The sequence below is a fragment of the Ochotona curzoniae genome, unplaced genomic scaffold (genome assembly GCF_017591425.1).
Source record: "Ochotona curzoniae isolate NIBS_2020 unplaced genomic scaffold, NIBS_Ocur_1.0 contig_4516, whole genome shotgun sequence".
NCBI classification, from domain to species: domain Eukaryota; kingdom Metazoa; phylum Chordata; class Mammalia; order Lagomorpha; family Ochotonidae; genus Ochotona; species Ochotona curzoniae.
The window spans coordinates 2,523,950-2,544,433 of record NW_024466313.1 but is presented as its reverse complement, the minus strand read 5'-3'; the positions used below and the strand labels follow the sequence as shown (position 1 = coordinate 2,544,433).

The following is a 20,484-nucleotide window of genomic DNA, read 5'->3' as shown; positions in this document are numbered from 1 at the left end:
TCCCCCCACAGCAAGTGGTGCCCAGCAGGTGCCCAGCAGGTGCCTGTGCTCCGTGGAGTGGCCAGGCAACCAGCTCCATTTCAGGCCGTAAGATAAGAGTCCCAGAGCGCCCAGAGGCAGGCAGGGCCTCTAGGCCGCTAGGAGCTGCCTGGCCTCCTGGGGACACACACTGGGGTGATGGTGGATCCGGAACCTGCGCCTGGTACTAACGCAGCCTGCCAGTCATTCTTCGCACTTGGACCGGTGGGCGCCACCCCTAGCCGGGCAGCGGGGCAACGCAGGATGGAGTACTTCAGGGGCGTGGCCGCCACTCAGCCCGATGCTAGGCCGCCTATGTTCCCCTCCCCCCAAAGGAGAAAAAAAATCACGTTTGCTTTTTGAAATTATATGTCCTATCTGCAAAATCAACCAATCCCGACCCGCTGCTCCCTAGAAAAGAAATTAGGAACTCCCCACCCCCCCACCCTGGCCTCCAGAACCTTGGCACCTGAAGTGGACTTGAAACTTGTGGTTGGGATCACTTCCAAAGAGAAAACTCAGAATAAGGCATAACATGGAAGCCGGTCCCAAAACAGCAGGTGCATCCCAAAACCCTGGGAGAAATACAGAAATGGGCCTTGCCGGGGCTCGGGGCGGGCACGGGGAGAGAGGGGCGCCGCGGAGACAGCGCACCTGCACAGGAGAGAGCCAGACCCACCTCACGCAGTTTGGCCAAGTGGAGAAAAATTGTGCATGCTTTCCTACACTTTGCACAAGAGTTCCCCGAGAACAACAACAACAGCAGCAGAGAAGCCCAGGCCCAGGGCGCGGCGTAGACTAGCAGGGACTCGGCGACCTGGTGGTGGTGCTGGGGAGGGGACAGGGGCAGGGCGCCGGGGCGGGGACTGCGGGCCGGGCGGGGCGCACAGCGGATGTGACGCGGCGCGGGGCGGGTGCGCACCTGGGCACCTGGGCGGCCGCGGCGGCCCCGGCGGCGGCGAGGGGCGCTATGGAGGCCGACGGTGGGACCCCGTGGGCCCTAGGGCTGCTGCGCACCTTCGACGCGGGCGAGTTCGCGGGCTGGGAGAAGGTGGGCTCGGGCGGCTTCGGGCAGGTGTACAAGGTGCGCCACGTCCACTGGAAGACGTGGCTCGCCATCAAGTGCTCGCCCAGTCTGCACGTCGACGACAGGTCAGCGGCCCGGGCGGTCGGACGGGGGCGCCGGGGTGGGCCTGGGGTGCCTGGGTTTTGGGGGACCCATGTGTGTGTGTCCGTCCGTCCTTGTGGTCGCCTACGGAACCGCCTCCTAGGGGACGCCCAACGCCGGAGCGAGGCCGTGAGCCCCTGGCTGTGCTTTTGGCGAGCTCCGGGGTCTAGGTGCGCGCGTCGGGGCTCCGGGCCGTGGCTCCCGGGGCGACCCTCCGTGGAGGGAGCCCTGGCGCCGTGCGCCCCACCCGGTACCCGGCTCCCGAGCTCGCCGGGGCCGCGGACGAGCGTCCCTCGGAGCGCTGCGGTCTGCGCCGAGCTTAGAAAAATTGCCGTGCGGGTTCCGGGGCTTTGTGAGGGCAGAGCCTGCGTCCGACAGCCTTAGTAATTTACGGCGGAGCACAAATTGGTGTAAGACGGTAATTATTTCGGTCGGAAGCACCGGCTGGGCTCGGGCGAGGCTGCCCGGGCGCTTGCGCGCTGGCACCCGCGGGCCCCGGGGTCTCGCTCCGCCCAGCGTCGCCTAGCCGCACGCCCTGTTGGAGGTGATTTCATTCGGAGGCCGAACCTGGCGTTGGCCCGGCTGTAGGGCTGGACCTGGGAAGGGGAGCCTCCTGCAAAAACAAAACAAAAGAAACCAAAAGCTCCTGGAGCGAGCTCCGGGTTGGGGAGGCGCGGGCTGTTGGAGCTGCCGGCGGGGGTCAGTGGTGGTCTGTGTGTCTTGGCGCGGCAACTTGGTTTGGGGGGCATATTTCACCGTTACCGGCCGGGTTTTAGCAGTTTATATGCAGGCTTCCGTTGGACGCTTCTAACGACTGCGCGTAACGAAGTTTGTGTTCGGCCTCGCAGCTGTTTCATGTGGCCATCTCGCTCGGACGGCCCGGGCTACCTTTGCCAGGAACCGGGTTTCCAAGGCGAGGAGCCAGTTCTCTCCTCACCTGGCCGCGCCGCTGCTCCTGGGAACTTCTGGGAGGGGCGCTGTGGTTGTTTTGATGAAATAGAAGCCACTTTGAATGCGGGCCAGCGGCTGTCTTCGGACCGGCTGAGCCCCCTCCTCGAGGTGCGGTGGGGCGGGTTAGCCTCTCGGCTGTGTTTGTCTAGCCTGATAGCTGGAGTTGGGTTTTACTCATCAGCAAAAGTGTGCACCCGGGTTGCTTGCGTTCGGAGAGGGAAGTAAACAGCACACCACTCCGCCCCCGCTGACTCATCGCCTGCATCCTTAGGATGTTCTGAGGCCCAGCTCCTGGGCTCTCGGTGGCCGTGTTGGAGGAGGGTTCGCCTCCCAGAGCTCCGTGCTGACTCGGGCTGGGGTGGGGGTTGCAGAGCCGGGGAGGGCCGTGTTTGGTTCTTTCCAGAACATCTTGCCTGCTCTGGGAAGCCGGCAGGTGGTGGCCTGTTAGGTAGTAGCTAGGCTGAGCTCAGCTTCCTACAGCAGGTCCCGGGAAGTCGTTGGCCCCCGCCTGGCCAGGCAGTGGAGTGAGCTGGAGCTGGGTGCTGGCCGCAGCAGCAGAGGGTCCCGTGGAGAGCTGGGGTAGCCTCATGCCGTGGCGGGGTTGTTGGCGGGTCTGATGCTCTCGTTAGGAATTCCCATCTCCCTCACCTGTGCGCCATGCCCTGGCTGGGCGCAGACGAGTGTCCCTGTGTCTGCATGGTGTCACAGGGAAAAGTAGGGTTTTTCTGGCTACATTTGGCTTTGCCTGTTTGAGGGGCAGCATCCCTCCCTCGGGGGTCTAGGTCCTTCCCAGGGCGACCACAGGGGCCACCTGCTGTGGAGAGATAAGGCGTCAGGGAGGCCTGATTTGGGCTGGGCATGGCTGCTTGCTCCTGGCGCTGGGCTCCAGCCTCTTGGCCTCGGCCTTGACTCAGATCTGCTGCTGGCCCCAGGAACCTGTGGTCTGCAGGGGAGCTCAGGGCTCTGGTAGCCGTGGGGCACACCTGGGGCCCAGGAAGTCTGCCTGCGTGCCAGGGCACCGGTGTGCAAGGGTCTCCTAGGGGGCTTTGGGAAGAGATCTGGCCTCCCTTGCATTGGAGGGGGTGGAGGATGTCACCCAGCCTGGGGTGCTGCTGTTAACCAGTTAGAGAACCAAGTGCCCCTGCCCTCAGGCTCCGCTCCTCCTGCTGCCAGCCCAGCCTTCTGCTCGGAAGAAGCCCAGATTAACGAGGTCCTAGCCCAGGCGCCAGCCAGCAGCACTCCTGCCAGTCGGGGCGAGCCCGAGCAGTCCCCGGGGCCGCAGCTGCGTGGCTGCTGATCAGACATGTGCCTTTTCTTGTCAGTTTTAAAAATAGCAGTGTGGGAACCCCTCGGAGGCTGCCTGGGAATGATGGGGGGCGGGAGCCCTGGCTGGCAAAGAAGCCGAATTTCCAACCACCTTTTCCAAAATGTGATTGCCAGCTTGCCTGCTGGAGTCCTTTGTTCCCAGCCCTCTCTGGGACCAAGACCCCTCCCCACCCTCCGCCCTCCCTTCCTCAGGGACCTCCAACAGCTGCCCTGGGCAGTAGTGCTTGGGACACTGCCAGCATTTCAGCACATCATGCCCTGCGGCAGGTGGCTGTGAAAAGAGAAGGCAGTTACCACTGGGGGCTGTGGAGTGATCCCCGCCCCCAGCTGGGGAGTTCCCATCTCGAAACAGGTGGGACGTAGGGGAGCTGGGGCAGAACCGGCAGCCCCTCTCCCAAGGGGTGCTGATCCAGCCAAACACGCCAGGGTGTGGGTCGGCCTGCTCCTGTGGCCCCCAGTGGCTTGCTTCTCTGTGAGCTGTGAGAGGCGCATGGCAGTTGGGTTCAGTGCACATGTGGCCAAGGCTTGGCTCTGCCATCTGGTACCTGCACCCAAGCTCAAAGCCTGACGCTGCCTCGGGTACCCACCTAGCCTGTGCCTTGGGGATGCCAGCATTACTTAAAGGGAAGTCCTTGCACGCCTAGAGAAAATCCCTTCACAGAATTATTGAGGTGTAGACGTCCTCCTTGACCCCTAGGAGGACTGGCTGCCTCACCTCCGCCCCCCCCCCCCCCGCCCCACCCCGGGGTGTGTGTCCTGGGAGCTTTGAAACCTAGAGCAAAAACCTGGATGGTTCAGATTCTGACCTAATGGTGCCAACCCTTCTTCCCCTTTTTTGTTTTTAAAATTAAATTTATTCGAAAGGCAGAGTCAGAGATCTTCCATCCACTGGTTCACTCTCATGGCCACGGTGGCTGGAACTGGACTCATCCAAAGCCAGGAGCTTCTTCTGGGTCCCGCGTGTGGGCGTGGGGGCCCATGCCCTTGGGCCGTCCTCTGCTGCTTTCCCAGGCCATGTGCAGGGAGCTGGATCCAGACTCAGCACTTGTGCCGCAGGCGACTACCTGGTGCGCCACAGGCCGCCCTCCCCTTTGAGCACAGTGGAAGCCGGTGCGGAGGGGCACAGCCCTCTCACTCCAGGGTCTCCGGTCTGGCACTGATTCCCCTCCCTGTCCTTGCTGTCTGGCAGCGGTTCCCCTGCGTCTTTGTGTGACCTATGTCTGGGCCTGTTGGCTTTTACCACGGCAGTGGTGGCCGTTATTTTGAAAATGAAGCCATATTTTGGAAATGAAGTTCACGGGGTCTGTGTCCAAGCCAGGCCAGCAAAGGAACCCCATTGCACCCAGGGGCACGGTGGGGCGAGGGGAGGGGGTGTGGTGAGCTTCCTGCCTGGGGCCGCCCAGCAGTCTCTAATGAGGCTGTTGTCAGAAGTCACTGGGTTTTATGGATTGTGCCCCGCGGGCAGATGGAAGGAGGCTGGTTTGGCCAGTGGCCCCATTGCAGGTGGCAGCTTTCCCCTGCCCCGGGAGGGAGGGGCATGGGTGCGTCTTTGTCCCCCTACTCCGGGCCTGCCTGGCCCTCCTGTGGCTGCTGGGCGCTGGGCACCTGTCATCCAGGGGGAGGAGACCCTAACTTCACTCCCCATCGTGAGGCAGTTGTGCTACCATAACCATGGTTCTATTTGACGGTGATTTAAGGATCCACTCCTAGCAGTTACTTTACTACTTCCTGCACCTGGTGCCAACATAGACGCTTGCCCGCCCCTCTCCTGCGGTGGTCCTGCACGCGCCTGATTGTAATCCAGCTCGCCCTGCTCCCTCCCTCTCCGCCCGGTGCCCTCGCAGTGTCCCCTGTGCCAGCCTGTCCCCTGCCTCCCCTTAAGCCCCCTGTGGGCTGCACTGTCTGGTCTGACTGGGGTCCTGGCTTTTTTAGGTGGGGTTGGAGGACACTTAGCTTTTCGGCCTCACTGTCCCCCACCTGGAGCGCAGGGAAGGGTCTCTCCTGGGTCCGTAGCTCTGTCACTTGAAGGTGCTGGGCAGCTACTAAGCCCTTTATGAGTAGCTGTTTGAAACATTGTTTCAGAATTTGGGCTTCGCGCTGGGGCACTCAGTGTCTGCAACGTCCCCCGGTGGGGACCAGCCCTGGCCTGAGCTCAGGGTCACCCACCCTTCCCCCTGCCCCACTCGGGTCTGCACTCCCCGCAGCAGCCCAGGGCTGCCTGGCTGGGAGCTGGCCCTGCCTGAGCTTCCTGGGAGAGCAGAGAGAGAGAGAGAGAGTGTGAGTGTGTGTGTGTGTGTGTGTGTGTGTGTGTGTGTGTGTGTGTGTGTGTGTGTGTTGAACAGAAGGGTCAGGCTCATCTGCTCACTTCCGACTGGTCAGGTGTTTCTGTAACTTTGGGCAGCTCCTGGGGCAGGGTGGCTTCCCACATGGGCTCTGCTCTTGGCCTGGGAGGCCCTGGGGGCTGTCCCCTCCCTGGCCTGTGTTCAGTGCTGGGCTGCAGCCACCTGCTCTCCAGGCGTGGTTCCGGATGTTTCTTTGCAGAGCTAACCATCCTTAGAAAGCAGATGCCCCGCCTGAGGAGGGCGGCCTGGGAACCTGCATTCATTCCAGCCAGCGTTCCCACTGCCTTCCGTGGCTCCGCACTGGACAGCCACTGACCTGGATCCCACGTGGCCAGGACATGCCCTGTTGACTTTTTGCCCTGAACGTCCACACAGCCCTCCCCCTCCATCTGTGCTGGAGGGCGACCTTTGACCTGGCTGCAGTGCACGCTGCCTGGAGCCTGCCCCGCCCTGAGCTCAGCAGCCCCGGCTGAGCTGAGAGAAGGGGTCAGTGGCGTGTCCAAGGGCTAGCTCCCTGTGGACGGGTGGCCCCGGAGGCTCAGGGCAGGTGCAGTCCCTGCTGCAACGAGGTGCGTTTTCCTGAGGGATGCAATTAGAAACGAGAAATCTCTTTTTTTAAGGGTGTATTTTATTTTTATTGGGTTTTGCTGCTGAGCCATTGTAGCCCTGGGCTGTTCTTTTTCTTTTCTTCCTTTTTTTTTTTTTTTTTTTTTTTTTTACTTATTTTGTTGGAAAGGTGGAGAGAAAGAGAGATAGCCATATTTTCCCACTGCAGGCTCATTCCCCAAATGGTTACAACTGAACCAGAAGCTTCCTCCAGGTCTCCCGCATGGGTGCAGGGTCCTAAGGCTTTGGCTCATCCTCACCTGCTTTCCCAGGCCACATCCAGGGGAGCTGGATGGGAAGTGGAGGCATGCACTGGTGCCTGCATGGGATCCCTGTGCTTGGCAAAGCGAGGATTTAGTCACTGAGCCATTGTGCTGGGCCCCCAGCTAGTTGTTAACAGCCAGAGTGGGAGGCAGGGAGCTGGCACCGGGGCTGGTGCGGGGGAAGTTTTGGGGGGTGACTTGACAGCTTCGTGAGTATGTGGGATGTGAGGCGGTCCCCATGCTTCTGACGTTGGGGGTCCGGGCTGTGTACGGCAGGTGGAGGGGGGCTTCAGGGATAGAGAATCAGTGACAGCTGCCCCAGACTCCGAGACCCCGAATGCCAGCTCAGGGCTGCCTGTGGGGAGCTGGGGGGCACACGCCTCAGGAACTGGCCATCTCCCGGCCACGGCACGTTCCTCATGCCCGCTGACCTTTCCCAGGGAGCGCCTGGAGCTTCTGGAAGAGGCCAAGAAGATGGAGATGGCCAAGTTCCGGTACATCCTGCCCGTGTACGGCATCTGCCGGGAACCCGTGGGCCTGGTCATGGAGTACATGGAGACCGGCTCGCTGGAGAAGCTGCTGGCCTCCGAGCCCCTGCCCTGGGAGCTGCGCTTCCGCATCGTCCACGAGACGGCCGTGGGCATGAACTTCCTGCACTGCATGGCCCCGCCCCTCTTGCACCTGGACCTCAAGCCGGCCAACATCCTGCTGGACGCACACTACCATGTCAAGGTGGGCCGGGGCCAGGGGGTCTGGCCTGGGGTGCGGTGGAGCGGGCTGAGGGAGGCGTTTTACGGGGGCCCTCTTGTGGTGCTGCCTGGGAAGGGGCTCGCAGATCCGTGGGTTCTGCTCTTGGGGGCAGATTGGAGGTTGGACCGTGGACTGTGGTGAGGAGTGGAGCTCCCTGGCATGGATTGGCACAGAGAGGGGGCTCCCTGAGAGGGATGCAGACCACCCACCTGCCAATTCCTGTGCGGGCCCGTGGAGGAAGCAGGGTGCTGTGAGTGAAGTTGGGAGTGGGCAGCTAGGGGAGTGGGCACTCTGGGCTTGGATTCAGCTCAGCCGCCCTGTCGAGGGTGGCACCTGCCATGGTGCTGCTGCCCATGTGTCCCGGGGGCACCTATGGTGGCAGACCTGTGCACAGCGGACATGGCTGTGGCATCCCTGCCTCTCCCACGCTGGAGACCAGTTGGCCTGTAGCCAGGAGTCACAGCCTGGCTCCTGCCCGCAGCTGCAGGGCACAGGAAAGAAGCCTGCCCACACAGGCTTGGTCGCTGTGGTCCCTGGGTCCAGGTGCTTCCATGTCCCTCAAGGGACCCGTCCTTGGGACCCACCCTGGGCCCCGCTCTCATGGCGCTGGCAGCAGGAGCAGGTGCGCTGTGGCCAGGAGTCCTGCAACACAGCAGCTCTTTGGCCGGGCAGAGGGAGCCCAGGGGAGACACGGTTCCCCCCTGGACGGGAGGTATAGCTTTCCCCGGGCAGGTGGGTGTGGGGTCCTGTAGTAGCAGGGACAGAGGCAGCATGATGGGTGGTGGGGAGCTGCATGGAGAACAGTAAGCAGGCTTGGTTGGGGGCCCAGAGTTTACCCACATCCTGGGGTCCCTGCCCATCTGTGGCCAGAGCCTGGGCTCCGCATGTGGTCCTGCCCTGCCCGTTACAACTGTGCAGTGGGAGGGGGTCTTGTGAAGTGAGTGGGAAATTGAGTTTTAAAAAGTCAGAGTTTATTTCCGGGCAGAAGAACTTTTTGAAATGCTTGGTTCATCCTATGTTAGCAAAAGAAAAAAAAAAAAGTTTTTTGTGCAAACTCAGGCTTTTAATTGTGTTCCCCTGCGAGCTTTTCTGAAGTCACCTTGGGGGCTGCTTGCCACCTGTGTGGGACCAGCAGGCTCCCCAGGAGGGATGTGGTCTCCCGGCAGGATGGTGCTGTGGGGAAGCCGGGATTGAGGGAGGGGGCGGGACAGGAAGTGATGCAGCCCTGCCAGACTGCGGTCAGCCGCCTCTTCCAACCCCCCCAAGGGTCGTTCTGTCTGACACCACTCTTTATCAGGGGTTAGTCACTGCCTGGGAGCCGGGAGGCAGGCTTGTTTCCTGGGAGAAGCAGCTCCCGGCTGGGGTGGCGGGCCGGCAGAAGGCTGGAGGCCCTGGTGGACAGACCTCAGTAGTCGGTGACGTGGGGAGCAGTGTCCACTGGACTCTTGCAGCGCCAGCGGGCTGCTGAAAGTTTGTGGGAGATGGATTTGACAGGTGCGCCTGTTGCTAAATCCTGTTTGGTTCTTGCCCAACATGTATTGCCGGCAAGCTTTATTTTTTTAATATATAGGTTCCTTTTTAAAAAAAAATTTTTTTTTTTTTACTGGAAAGGCAGATTAGATTTACAGAGAGAAGGAGAAACAGACCTGCTAGTTCACTCTCCAGATGGCCACAATGGCTGGAGCTGAGCCAACCCAAAGCCAGGAGCTTCTTCTAGGTCTCCCACGCGGGTGCAGGGTCCCAAGGCTTGGGGCCGTCCTCCACTGCTTTCCCAGGCATAAGCAGGGAGCTGGATGGGAAGTGGGGCCACCGGGACGTAAACTGGTGCCTGTGTGGGATCCCAGTGCTTACAAGGTGAGGATTTAGCCATTGAACCATCGTACCCGTCCTCTCTGAGGCCCTGTGTGTGCCTGGGCTCCAACTTCCTTAGCACCAGAGCTGGCTTGTGATGCTGACTTGCCGCACACACCGTGCAGTGCCAGCCAGCTCTGTGTGTGTCTGTCCTCACTGGGGGGGCTGCCTTTAGATGCCCAGTGAAGCTGGACCTGACGGCCACAGTGCCCACTTGCTTGACAGGTGCAGGAAGTGCACCTGGAGTCTCCTGGCTTGACACGCAGTAGGTCTTGCCTTTAAGGACACCGATTTAGTGGCCTCGATTTCCTGTTGAAATGATCTGGCCCCAAATCTCAGGTTGTCCAGTCTGCCGGAGCTGACCTCAGTCGGGCTGGGGGCGTCCCATTCGGCGATGCCCCCCAAGCAGTGGGGCTCCACGTGTGGAGCCACTGTGATCCGCCCCCCTGCTGTTGGGGAAGTTGGGTCTGGTACAGTGGGGGAGGGAAAGGGCAGGTACCGCTTGTTGGGGGAAGGAACCCTAGGGCTTGGAACTGTACCGCTTGTTGGGGGAAGGAACCCTAGGGCTTGGAACTTCCTGTTTGGAAGAGGATTTAGTTTGCACTTTTGTTGATCTGTTTGAAAGGCAAAGGTGCAGAGAAGGAGGGAGAGACCTGCTAGTTCACTTCCGGATGGCCACAGTAGCCAGGACCGACCTAGGCTGAAGCCAAGAGCTTCCCGAGTCTCCCACTGTGGGTGCAGGGGCCCATGTACCTGGCTGATCCTCTGCTGCCTCCCAGCGTGTTAGCGGGAAGCTGGATTGGAAGCGCAGCAGCCAGGACTTGAACCTGCACGCACTTGTGATGCCAGCACCTCAGGTGGTGATGTTATCGCTGTGTTGTGGTGCAGGCTCCCTTGTTCTCCTTGCTCTGAGTTCATTTGGAGCTGGCTGGCTGTGTCTGAGGGCGATTGCCTTCATTTCTGAATTTAACCTGAGCCCAGCACTGGCATTCGGGACCATCAGCAGCCCCTGGTTCTGCGTGCTGCGATGCCTGCTGTCTCATGGCGTGGCTTCTGGTCTACAGGGTGGTGGAGTTATTCTGAGAGCTGGCAACGGGTGCCAGGGGATCCCCTCCTGCCTTGCCCAGTATGTGAATTCAGGGGTTCCCTGAAGCCCAGGACCAGGTGCCTGTGCCTGTGCGGGGCCTGTGCCTTACCTTTCAGAGTTAGACCCGTTGCCACCACCCCACAGGTGTGTTGAGAGGGGTGCCTGGGATTAATTACATGGCTTTAGAAGAAAAACAGTACGCGCCTCGCAGGAGGGGAAAGGAGCCGGTTCCACATGGCTCAGGCGTCCCATTAGTGCTTTAATCTCACGGGCAGCAACTCTAGGGTTCAATGCCAGGGGCTGCTGTGTACCTGTGGAGGGGGAGGGGCTGCTTGCACGTACTTGCTGGAGGAGCCAGCAGGTGCATCCCCAGGCCACAAACCCTCCTGGTGGAAAGCAGGATACCTTGGCCGAGGCTTGTGGACTCCTGTGTGTGCTGCTGACTTTAAAGGGCTCCTGAAGGCGTGTTTCCCTCTGGAGGGCCTGTCACTGCCTGCCTGCCTCCCCAGCTGGCAGCCTGCAGAACCGGTCACCCCAGCTCGCAGCGGCCGCTTGCTACCTCACCCCTTGGCGACAGCCCTGGCGCCTCCAGAGGGCAGGCACTCCTGCCTGCGGGCCTTCTGTCTCCCAGTGAGTTCCTTGCTTAAGGCAGAGCCCATAGGTGTGGTGCTGGGAATGCCTGCAGAGGCTGGGGGGCTCCCTGGGGAGGCCCAGGCCAGGGCCTGGCAGGTGCCCACAGCCCAGCTCCCATGTCGGGATTGGTAGGTGTCTGGGGGCTGCAGAGGGGTGAGGCTGAGCACTGAGCCCCCCAGGGCCCACGCGAACCCGGCCAGGGCTGACAAGAGCTCTGCGTCTGTGCCGTTGCAGATTTCCGACTTTGGGCTGGCCAAGTGCAACGGGCTGTCCCACTCGCACGACCTCAGCATGGATGGCCTGTTCGGCACCATTGCCTACCTCCCTCCAGAGCGCATCCGAGAGAAGAGCCGGCTCTTTGACACCAAGCATGATGTGTACAGGTGAGTGCTGCCATGCGGGGCCGTGTGCAGGTCAGCGTCGTGGTGTCCCCAGTCCCCTGCAGGCCCCGGGCTCGGGGGCTTGAGCCTCGCCTGTGGGTGGCTGGATAGCAGCTTTCCCAAAGGCCCGTGATGCTGTTCTGCCGGATGCCTGCTTCCCGGGGCCTGTAGCAGCTGTCCTGGACAGCAAAGGCTTGTAGCTCTTGTGAGCGGCAGCGGCATAACCAGGTCTACCACTTCCGCAAAGTGCCAGCTGTTTTAGTATGTATGTTGCTGAAGCTGGCACAGTGTGCTGGCTGTTTTAAAAGATGTGTTTTATTTGGAAGGCAGAGTTATATGGAGGGATCTTGCATCTGCTGATTCACTCCCTGCATGGCTGCAGTGGCCAGGACTGGGCCAGGCTGAAGCCGGGAGCTTCCTCTGGGTCTCCCACGTGAATGCAGCGGCTGAGCACTTTGCTGGATGGGAGGTAGAACAGCTTGGATTCAAACCGGCACCCACGTGGGATGGGATGCCGGCTTTGTAGGTGGCTCCCAGGGGTCTGGGTCTCTCGCAGAGTCCGTCCCACCTGTGTCTTGGGGAGGGAGCAGCTGGCACTTGCTGATGCCTGCTTGGTGCCAGTGCAAGTGCTGTGCAATGGGGAGGCTGGTGACACCCAGACTTCCGGAGGAGGAGGAGGGAGGACGTCCTGCCAGCTGGCCGGGCCAGACACGCCAGCTGCTGCTGAGCCTCTCCCGGTGGCTCCGTGCTGCGTGTGCTGACCGTGACCAGGCCCTGCCTGTGTCCCGGCCACCGCCTTGGTCCTGGGCCGACTGGTTTGACAGTGGCCGTCATGCTAAGCTGTGTCTTTCAGTGCCAGCCTGCCGGGGGACTGGTCTCAGCTTGTCGGTTTGGGGACAGCGAGCTTCCTGCCCTCTGTTGGAGTCAGGGACGCCTCTTCCTCTGTGACGGGGCCTCTTGTGCTCTTAGCAGCTGGCGCTGCTGGTGCTAGTATTCCGGGGGACCCACCCAGCTTTTGGGCTCTCCATTTTTTGTTTTTTAAAGATGTATTTATTTGAAAGGCAAAGTGACAGAGATCTCGCCTGTTGGTCACCCCCTCATGGCCACAGCAGCCAGGGCTGAGCCGAGCAGAAGCTTCACCTGGTTCTCCCATGTCTGAGTGCAGGCCCCAAGCCCTTGGGCCATCCTGCACTGCTTCCCCAGGCCACAGGCAGGGACACTGCAGCAGCCAGGTCTTGAACCGACGACCCTGTGGCACGCTGATGTCTCAGGTGGAGCAGTAACCATGCTGGTCACCATGTTTGTGTGTTGGGTTGATTGTGTGTGTCGGGGGCGGGTGGGGGGGTATCCACAGTGATTTTTATTTGGAGGGATGACTGCGTCGTCCCTGGTCAAGGGGCCTGCGTGGGGTCCCACGCACAGGGCTTCCCACACTTCTCCAGAGACTTTCTCACTCTGGGAAGTTTGGACCAGAACCCGAGGAGGAGGGGTGGCTGTGAGCCCCCTTGTTGACGCAGCCATGGCTGGATGCAGACGGACAGGGCGTCTCCCTGGGCCGGGGACCCCTGCGGGGGACGGCTCTCCCCACGAGTCCCACCCCGGCCGGGGTCACCGCCTCGCTCCGCCTCATGGGCCTGCTCTCCCTTGCAGCTTTGCCATCGTGCTGTGGGGCGTGCTCACGCAGAAGAAGCCGTTTGCAGGTGAGTGACCACCTGCCTCCTGGGTGTGCCGAGGTGGGGGCGGGGGACAGGCACTGAGTGGCTTGGGCCCCGGAGCCAGAGGGCCATCCTGGGGGGCGGTGCTGGCCGTCCTGCGCTGGCACGATGTCCTTGTGGCATGACTTTTACCCGGGTTCTTTTCGGGTCAGTCTTGGAGGTGGTGAGTTTGTGTCTAGTTCTCTGGCGTCAAGTACACTCATGGTGTTGGCCAGGCATTTCCGCTGTCAGCTTCCAGAACATTCCCGAATGTTCTCTCCACCCTAGAAGGGAACCCTGGACCCATTGCCCCTGCTCCCAGCCCCTGGGGGTGACCCCTCTCCTGTTCTCTGTCTCTGGGCTTGCTTGTTCTGGGCGTCTCCCGCTAGGACTGTTACAGAGTTGTTGTTTGTGGTCAGATGTGGGCAAGGTTTGCCAAGTGTTCCAGGCAGCAGAGCCGCCCTTGCACGCAGCGCCCTTGCACGCACACGGCGCCCTTGCACACACACGTGCCCTTGCACGCACGCGGTGCTGCCGGTCTTTTGTCTCTCTTTCAAGATGTGTTTACTTGAAAGGCAGTTGGGGGGAGGGTGCTCCTATCTCCTGTTTTACTCCCTAAAGTACCAGACCAAAGCCAGGAGCCAGGACTCCACCCACATTTCCCACGCGGGTGCAGGGGCCGAGGCGCTTGGCCATCCTCCACTGCCTTCCCGGGCTCGTGAGCAGGGAGCTGCTAGGGAGCTGGCTTAGAGGTAGAGCAGCTAGGACAGGAACTAGAACGATGGTTTCATTGGCTGTGCCACAATATTGCCTCCTGCCCCTTGACATCCCCAAGCCATTTCTTTCTTTCTTCTTCTTTTTTTAAATTACGTTTTTTATTGAAAAGTCAGATCTACATAGAAAAAGATCCTCCATCCACTAATTCACTCCCCAAGTGGCCACAATGGCTGGAGTTGAGCTGATCTGAAGCCAGGAGCCAGGAGCTCCATCCAGGTCTCCCATGTGGGGTGCAAGGTCCCAAGACTTTGGGCCATCCTCGACTGCTTTCCCAGGCCACAGGCAGGGAGCTGGGTGGGAAGTGGAGCAGCTGGAACGTAGACCAGTGCCCATATGAGATCCCAGGTGTTCAAGGCGAGGATTTAGCCACTAGACTATTGTGCCAGGCCCGGCTCCCGACCATTTCTGACCCTGTGCCCCACAGTCAGCTGGGAGCTGGAGTGTCTTGCCCCATTCCAGAAAGCCCCTCTTTAGGCTTCTGTCCATGAAAGGTTTAATCCCGTGGATCTAGCTATTATAAAAGTCAAGGGCCTCCTTAGCTCCAGTGGAGGAAGATCCCAGCTTTGGGTATCTTTCTTGGTGTGACCAGCAGTGACCTGGGCTACAGTGTGATCAAGGGGCTGAGAGTGAGAGCTCCTGGGAGGGTCCCAAGACCCTCTGAGTCCCGGGAGCCCCGCTGGAGAGAAGGCAGCCTGCCCTTTGTCTCCTTGATGGCTGCCTGTGGTCAGGACTGTCACGTGGCCCCGAGTGGTGGTCGAGGAGGTGCTGGGCAGCTGGGGGTTCAGGCTTCAGGGTGCTAGTCCCTCTGCAGCACCCCACGTCTGGGCGAGGCTGGGGAGAGGGTCCAGGTGGAGGACAGGTGGGATTTGGGAGTTCAAGTTACAGTGGAAATGGCCTGTTGAGACCTTCGGTGGTTCTTGTACAAGACCTAACAGGAAAGGTGGAAGCGGGCACCGGCAGAGAATCCTGGCCACCGACGATGACCCGGGGCTGGCTGCCCACACCTGCCATGACATGCCTGACTCTCCACAAAGAGCTGCCTTCCCTGGGTGTGTCTGGAGCTGTGTGGAGGCCGCTGGGAACAGGAGCTTAGCCATGGCTTATGGCACCCAGTGCTGGCCTTAGGGCCTTCCCTTCCCATGCTGGGTCGGAGCTGTAGCCGCCGAAACAGCAGCCTGCTGGTGATATGGGGAGGTGATGGGCCCCACACTGTGAGGCCAGGGGACGCTGCTGGCGTCTAGGGGTCCCGGCCTGACCCCTAGAGGGGGGAAGGTCAGCAGGGGTGCCTGAGCTCTGGGCTGGGAACCGAAAGTGAGGAAGAGTCCTTCTGCTTGGGAACCCTTGGTGGCTGCACGAGGTGACCCCGGGGTTTAGGGAGTGATGCCTGCCAGGGCAGGTATAGGCCACGTGATCCCTCCCACTCTGCATGAGGGGTCACCTATTCCTCCCACCCTGCACGAGGTGGCTTTAGATCTTAAGGGGCCATTGCCTGCCTGGGCAGATGCAGGCCACGTGACTCACACACCCCTGCCCTGATCCCAGGGTTTAGGGGCGGTACCTGCCTCTGCAGTGCAGGCCATGTGACCCCAAGCCCCCACCCTGCAGGAAGTGACCCTGGGGTTTAGGGGGCAGATGCAGGCCATGTGAACCCCATACCCCTGCGTCCTGCAGGAGGTGACCCTGGGACTTAGGGGGCGAGAACTGCATGGGTAGGTGTGGGTTTCTTACTGGTACTTCCAGTCCTGGGGACCCCGCCCTCCCTGGTTCCGCCTGAGGAGCCCCCCAACGCACACCTGTCTCCTTGGCAGATGAGAAGAACATCCTGCACATTATGGTGAAGGTGGTGAAGGGCCACCGGCCTGAGCTGCCGCCCGTCTGCCGAGCCCGGCCCCGCGCCTGCAGCAGCCTCATCCGCCTCATGCAGCGCTGTTGGCACGAGGACCCGCGGGCCCGGCCCACCTTCCAGGGTGAGTGTGCCCGGGAGCCAGGACGGGGTGGGGCCCAGCGTCCTGGGGGCACACGACTCTTACAGCTCCTAGTTCAGATCTGGTGCTGGGTGTTCACAGATGGGCACAGCTGCCGGCCTGCGTCCGTCCTTTGCATTTTCCTTTTGGTCTTGCCCTCACTTGGACACAGGTTGTGTCTTTGGGTGGGAAGTGACCCCAGAGGACGTGGGGACGGACAGAATGAGTTGAAGGAATTGGGGGCTCACATGGTGCTGGCAGGTAGGGGGTCCCCCAAAGGAGGTGCCTGGCTCTGAGCTTGCCAGGGCCTCCTCGGGGTTGATCATTGAGAATCTGCGGTGTGGGGGGCCCCCCAGGCTGAGCAGAATGGGTGGGTGGCACTTGACTGAGCCACGTGCTCTTTCTCTGTCCTCAAAAGAAATCACTTCAGAGACCGAGGACCTGTGCGAGAAGCCGGACGATGAGGTGAAGGACTCGGCCCCTGTGCCCGACGTGCCGAGTCCCCTGGAGCCCACCAGCCAGGTAGTGGGGAGGCCGGCTTCGGTGGCTTGGGTGGTGGACCTGGCCACACCTCCTCCACAGGTGCCCTGGCCAGCTCGCCATGCCCCCTTTGCGGGTTAGGGTAGGGGTCCTCGCAGTGCCTAAGATGCCTGTGGGTGATTGCAGGCAGCAGCCCTTGTGGGCCCCGAGGCCCGCAGCCCCCGTGGAGCATGGAGGCAGGTGGTAGGGTGGAGGCGGGGAGCTGGTCCCTTCGTAAAGTGCTTTGTGCCACACAGGTCGCTGAGGGCATGATAAGACATCCCAAGGCAGAGCAGGCCACCTCCCTGCAAGGTCACGAAGCTAGAAAAGTAAAGCCGAGAAGATGAGCCTCCTAAGGCACTTTCTCTGGTGTGGGGGTGCTTCTTGTCAGCGAGAGGTGGGGGTCCCGAGGCAGTGTCTGGGGGGAGGAGAGCAGGGGAGACTCCAAGGAGAGCCCCGGGCGGTGCCGACCGGGAGCAAGTGGGCAGGCGGGTGTGAGCAGGCCGCCTCGGGTGCTGGTTGGGAGGCCTTGGCTGTGCGCTCCTGTGGGTGCTGCTGCAGGCTGTGCAGGGCCCTGTCCCTCTCTCCTGCCAGGATGGCCCGTGAGGCCAGAGCCGGGCAGCATCCTCCCCGCGGCCCCCCCCCCCCCCGCAGGTGGCTCCTGCCGTGTCGGTGCCCCTCAAGCGCGCCTCAGCCCCCGCCTTTGACAACGACTGCAGCCTCTCTGAGTTGCTGTCACAGCTGGACTCCGGCCTCGCCCAGACCTCCGAGCAGCCCGAGGAGCTCAGCCGCAGCTCCTCCGAGTCCAGGCTCCCGTCCTCCAGCAGCGGCAAGAGGCTCTCGGGCGTGTCCTCCGCGGACTCGGCCTTCTCCTCCCGCGGCTCGCTCTCACTGTCCTTCGAGCGGGAACCCTCCACAAGCGGTGAGCATGGAGCTGGGCAGGGATGGAGAGAGTCCCCGTGTCCTGGCCCTACAGTGGGGGACTTCTGTTCCTTGCCACCTTCGTGGGAGTGCCATCCTTGCGCCCCTGAGCTGGGCAGGTGCAGATGTGGTGCTGAGGGATGAGGTCACACAGTGGGCAGCAAAGTGGATGCCAGTCCCACGTGAGGAAACACCCCCTTCTTAGTTCTCTTGTGGTTCAGAAACCAGCCCCCATCTCTCAGCTGACTCGGTCTTTTGCGTGGGTGCTGTCTCAGGTGCTTATCCATGTGCCCCCTTCCCCCCAGTGCTGGGGCTGCTACTTCCTGTGGCTGCTTCTTCCCCTGGCCTGGGGGTACAGCAGCCCTGGAGGGCTGGGGGGCTAAAGAGCGGGCTGCTGGATCAGGCAGAGGTGGGGAGGGCCTGACTTGCCTTGGGGGCGGGCACTGGGCAATGGGTCAGAAAGGCTGCCACCTGGACCAGAGCACCACGGCAGCCGTGGCTGTGCGGATCACTGACCAGGCTGGGGACATCATCACTGCCCACCGAGGTCTCCTGATTAGGTCTCGCACTGAGCGCCGTGGGGTGTGCCAGTCCCAGGAGCGTCCCAGCCACGGGTGTCTCTGACTCAACCTCCCCTCTTCCCCTTCTGTCGGCCCCTGCAGAGCTGGGCACCACGGACATTCAAAAGAAGAAGCTGGTGGACGCCATTGTATCCGGGGACACCGGCAAGCTGATGAAGATCTTGCAGCCACAGGACGTGGACTTGGTCCTGGACGGCAGCGCCAGCCTGCTGCACTTGGCCGTGGAAGCCGGCCAGGAGGAGTGCGTCAAGTGGCTGCTGCTCAACAACGCCAACCCCAACCTGACCAACCAGAAGGGCTCCACGCCGTTGCACGTGGCCGTGGAGAGGAGAGTGCGTGGCGTCGTGGAGCTGCTGCTAGCCCGCAAGATCAGCATCAACGCCAAGGACGAGGACCAGTGGACGGCGCTGCACTTCGCGGCACAGAATGGCGACGCGGGCAGCACGCGGCTGCTGCTGGAGAAGAACGCCTCGGCCAGCGAGGTGGACTTTGAGGGCCGCACACCCATGCACGTGGCCTGCCAGCACGGCCAGGAGAACATCGTGCGCCTGCTGCTGAGGCGCGGCGTGGACGTGGGCCTGCAGGGCAAGGACGCCTGGGTGCCGCTGCACTATGCTGCCTGGCAGGGCCACCTGCCCATCGTCAAGTTGCTGGCCAAGCAGCCGGGCGCCAGCGTGAATGCCCAGACCTTGGACGGTAGGACGCCCCTGCACTTGGCCGCCCAGCGGGGCCACTATCGCGTGGCTCGCATGCTGCTTGACCTCGGCTCCGACGTCAATGTTCGCAGCCTCCGGGCCCAGACGCCCTTGCACGTGGCGGCCGAGACGGGCCACACCAGCACCACACGGCTGCTCCTGCACCGTGGCGCTGGCAAGGAGGCTGTGACCGCTGAGGGCTGCACCGCCTTGCACCTGGCGGCCCGCAACGGACACCTGGCCACCGTGAAACTGCTGCTGGAGGAGCAGGCCGATGTGCTGGCCCGGGGGCCCCTGAGCCAGACAGCCTTGCACCTAGCTGCTGCCCACGGGCATTCGGAGGTGGTGGAGGAACTGGTCAGTGCCCAGCTCATCGACCTGGCGGATGCCCAGGGCCTCAGCGCCCTGCACCTGGCAGCCCAGGGCCGGCATGCGCAGACCGTGGAGACGCTGCTGCGACATGGGGCCCACATCAACCTGCAGAGCCTCAAGTTCCAGGGCGGCCACAGCCCCACGGCCACACTCCTGCGGCGCAACAAGACCTAGCCCAGCCACCCCTGCTCCCCCTGGGAGACAGGCAGGGCCTTGTGGGCTGCTTGACCTGCCCTGTTGGCGGCTCTGCTGGAACACTGCCTGAGCGGCCAGGCAGGCAAGGGGCACTCTGGACCTGTCCATCCTTCAGCGGTGCCTGGGATCCCCAGGAATGGTGGGTCCCCATCATCTCCTCGTGCTGCTGACGGTGGCCTGAGGGAGACAGTGTCCCAGGCCAGGACGAGTCCGCCCTGGCGGTGCGGGGAGCTGCCTCGGGGTGCTCGGAGCACAGCCAGTGAGGATGGGGGTGCAGGAGAAACTGCGTCCCAGTCACGCCCCTCCCGGCACGCGCTGCTCACCACGTCTCTGGTGAGGTTTTGGAGCCCAGACCCTTGTGTGTCACAGTCCTCCGCCACGTCGATCCCGGGCCGACCTCTGCTTGCCAGCCCCACACCCGCCCGCTCATCTGCCATCTTCCTGGGCCTTGTTTTAGTCAAAGTGGGAGCTTGGCGGGGGGGAGGGAGGAAAGGCTGGGGTGTTTCTGACCTCCATCCCAGGCCTGGCAGTTGGGGTGTGGTCCTAAGGCACCCTGGGAGACATGCTGGTGGAAGAGAAAGATGGGGGGAAGCGGGGGGAAGGGCTCCTCGTGGTGCCGTCATGTGGAGCCTGGGTGTGGGCCGGTGCCAGGGCACAGTGAGGTGAATGTACCAAGGATGTGAGCTCGTGGGCAGGGTTGGACAAGCCGAACTGCAACGGTGTGGTATGCTCCTGCCATGTGTCGTGCGTGGAAGACCAGAGAACTTTCTGGCAGATGTCAATAAAGCTAGGCATTGGCCTGAAGTGCGTGTGTCCGCTCTTGCTTCCGGTTGAGCTTCCAGAACGTGGTGTCTGCACCAGAGGCTTCGGGCCATCCTCAGGTCCCTGCCCTGGGCGGTATTCCTCCTGAGCCTGGGCCCTCCCTGCAGCGACCCAGCAGGAGACTAGCAAACACGGGAGGGAGATGGAGTGGTCCGTCAGTCCCCACCCCCACACCTACCAGTGTGGGCAAGTGCAGGCCCTGGGCCTGTGCCCACCGAAGCTCCTGTGTGCGTGTCCTAAGGCCGGGCTGCCACGTGGCCAGTCTCCACACCTGGACAAGCACATCAGTCCCACCCACTTGTGGGAGCCCAATAAGTTCCCAAGCAAAAATGCGTGGGTTTCAAACCTTACCCTTGAATTCCGTCTTGAGTGTGTGGGTTGAGGTCCCCTCACACACACATAGCCCACGCATCTCACACATGGCCAATTGACTCAAGGATGGTCTCTGTTGGAAGCTCTCCCAGCTCCCTTGCCGCCCCTGGCCTGGGACCTTCCCCGGGGTCACTGGTGGCTTCCGCGTGCTCAGCAGAGAGGACCAGCCCCCTGCTCCTTGCAATTCTCATTGATGT

General features: G+C 61.9%; 1 protein-coding gene across 1 annotated transcript; it reads left to right on the top strand.

Annotated features, from left to right (window-relative positions):
* Positions 1 to 950: 950 nt before the first annotated feature.
* On the top strand, positions 951 to 19,343 carry RIPK4 (receptor interacting serine/threonine kinase 4). Its single transcript, XM_040986641.1, has 8 exons — positions 951 to 1,170; positions 7,115 to 7,406; positions 11,230 to 11,378; positions 13,026 to 13,075; positions 15,655 to 15,813; positions 16,229 to 16,332; positions 16,984 to 17,251; positions 17,913 to 19,343. Exons 1-8 carry the CDS (start codon positions 989 to 991, stop codon positions 19,070 to 19,072), a joined length of 2,364 nt encoding a protein of 787 aa, XP_040842575.1. The 5' UTR covers positions 951 to 988; the 3' UTR covers positions 19,073 to 19,343.
* Positions 19,344 to 20,484: the final 1,141 nt, after the last annotated feature.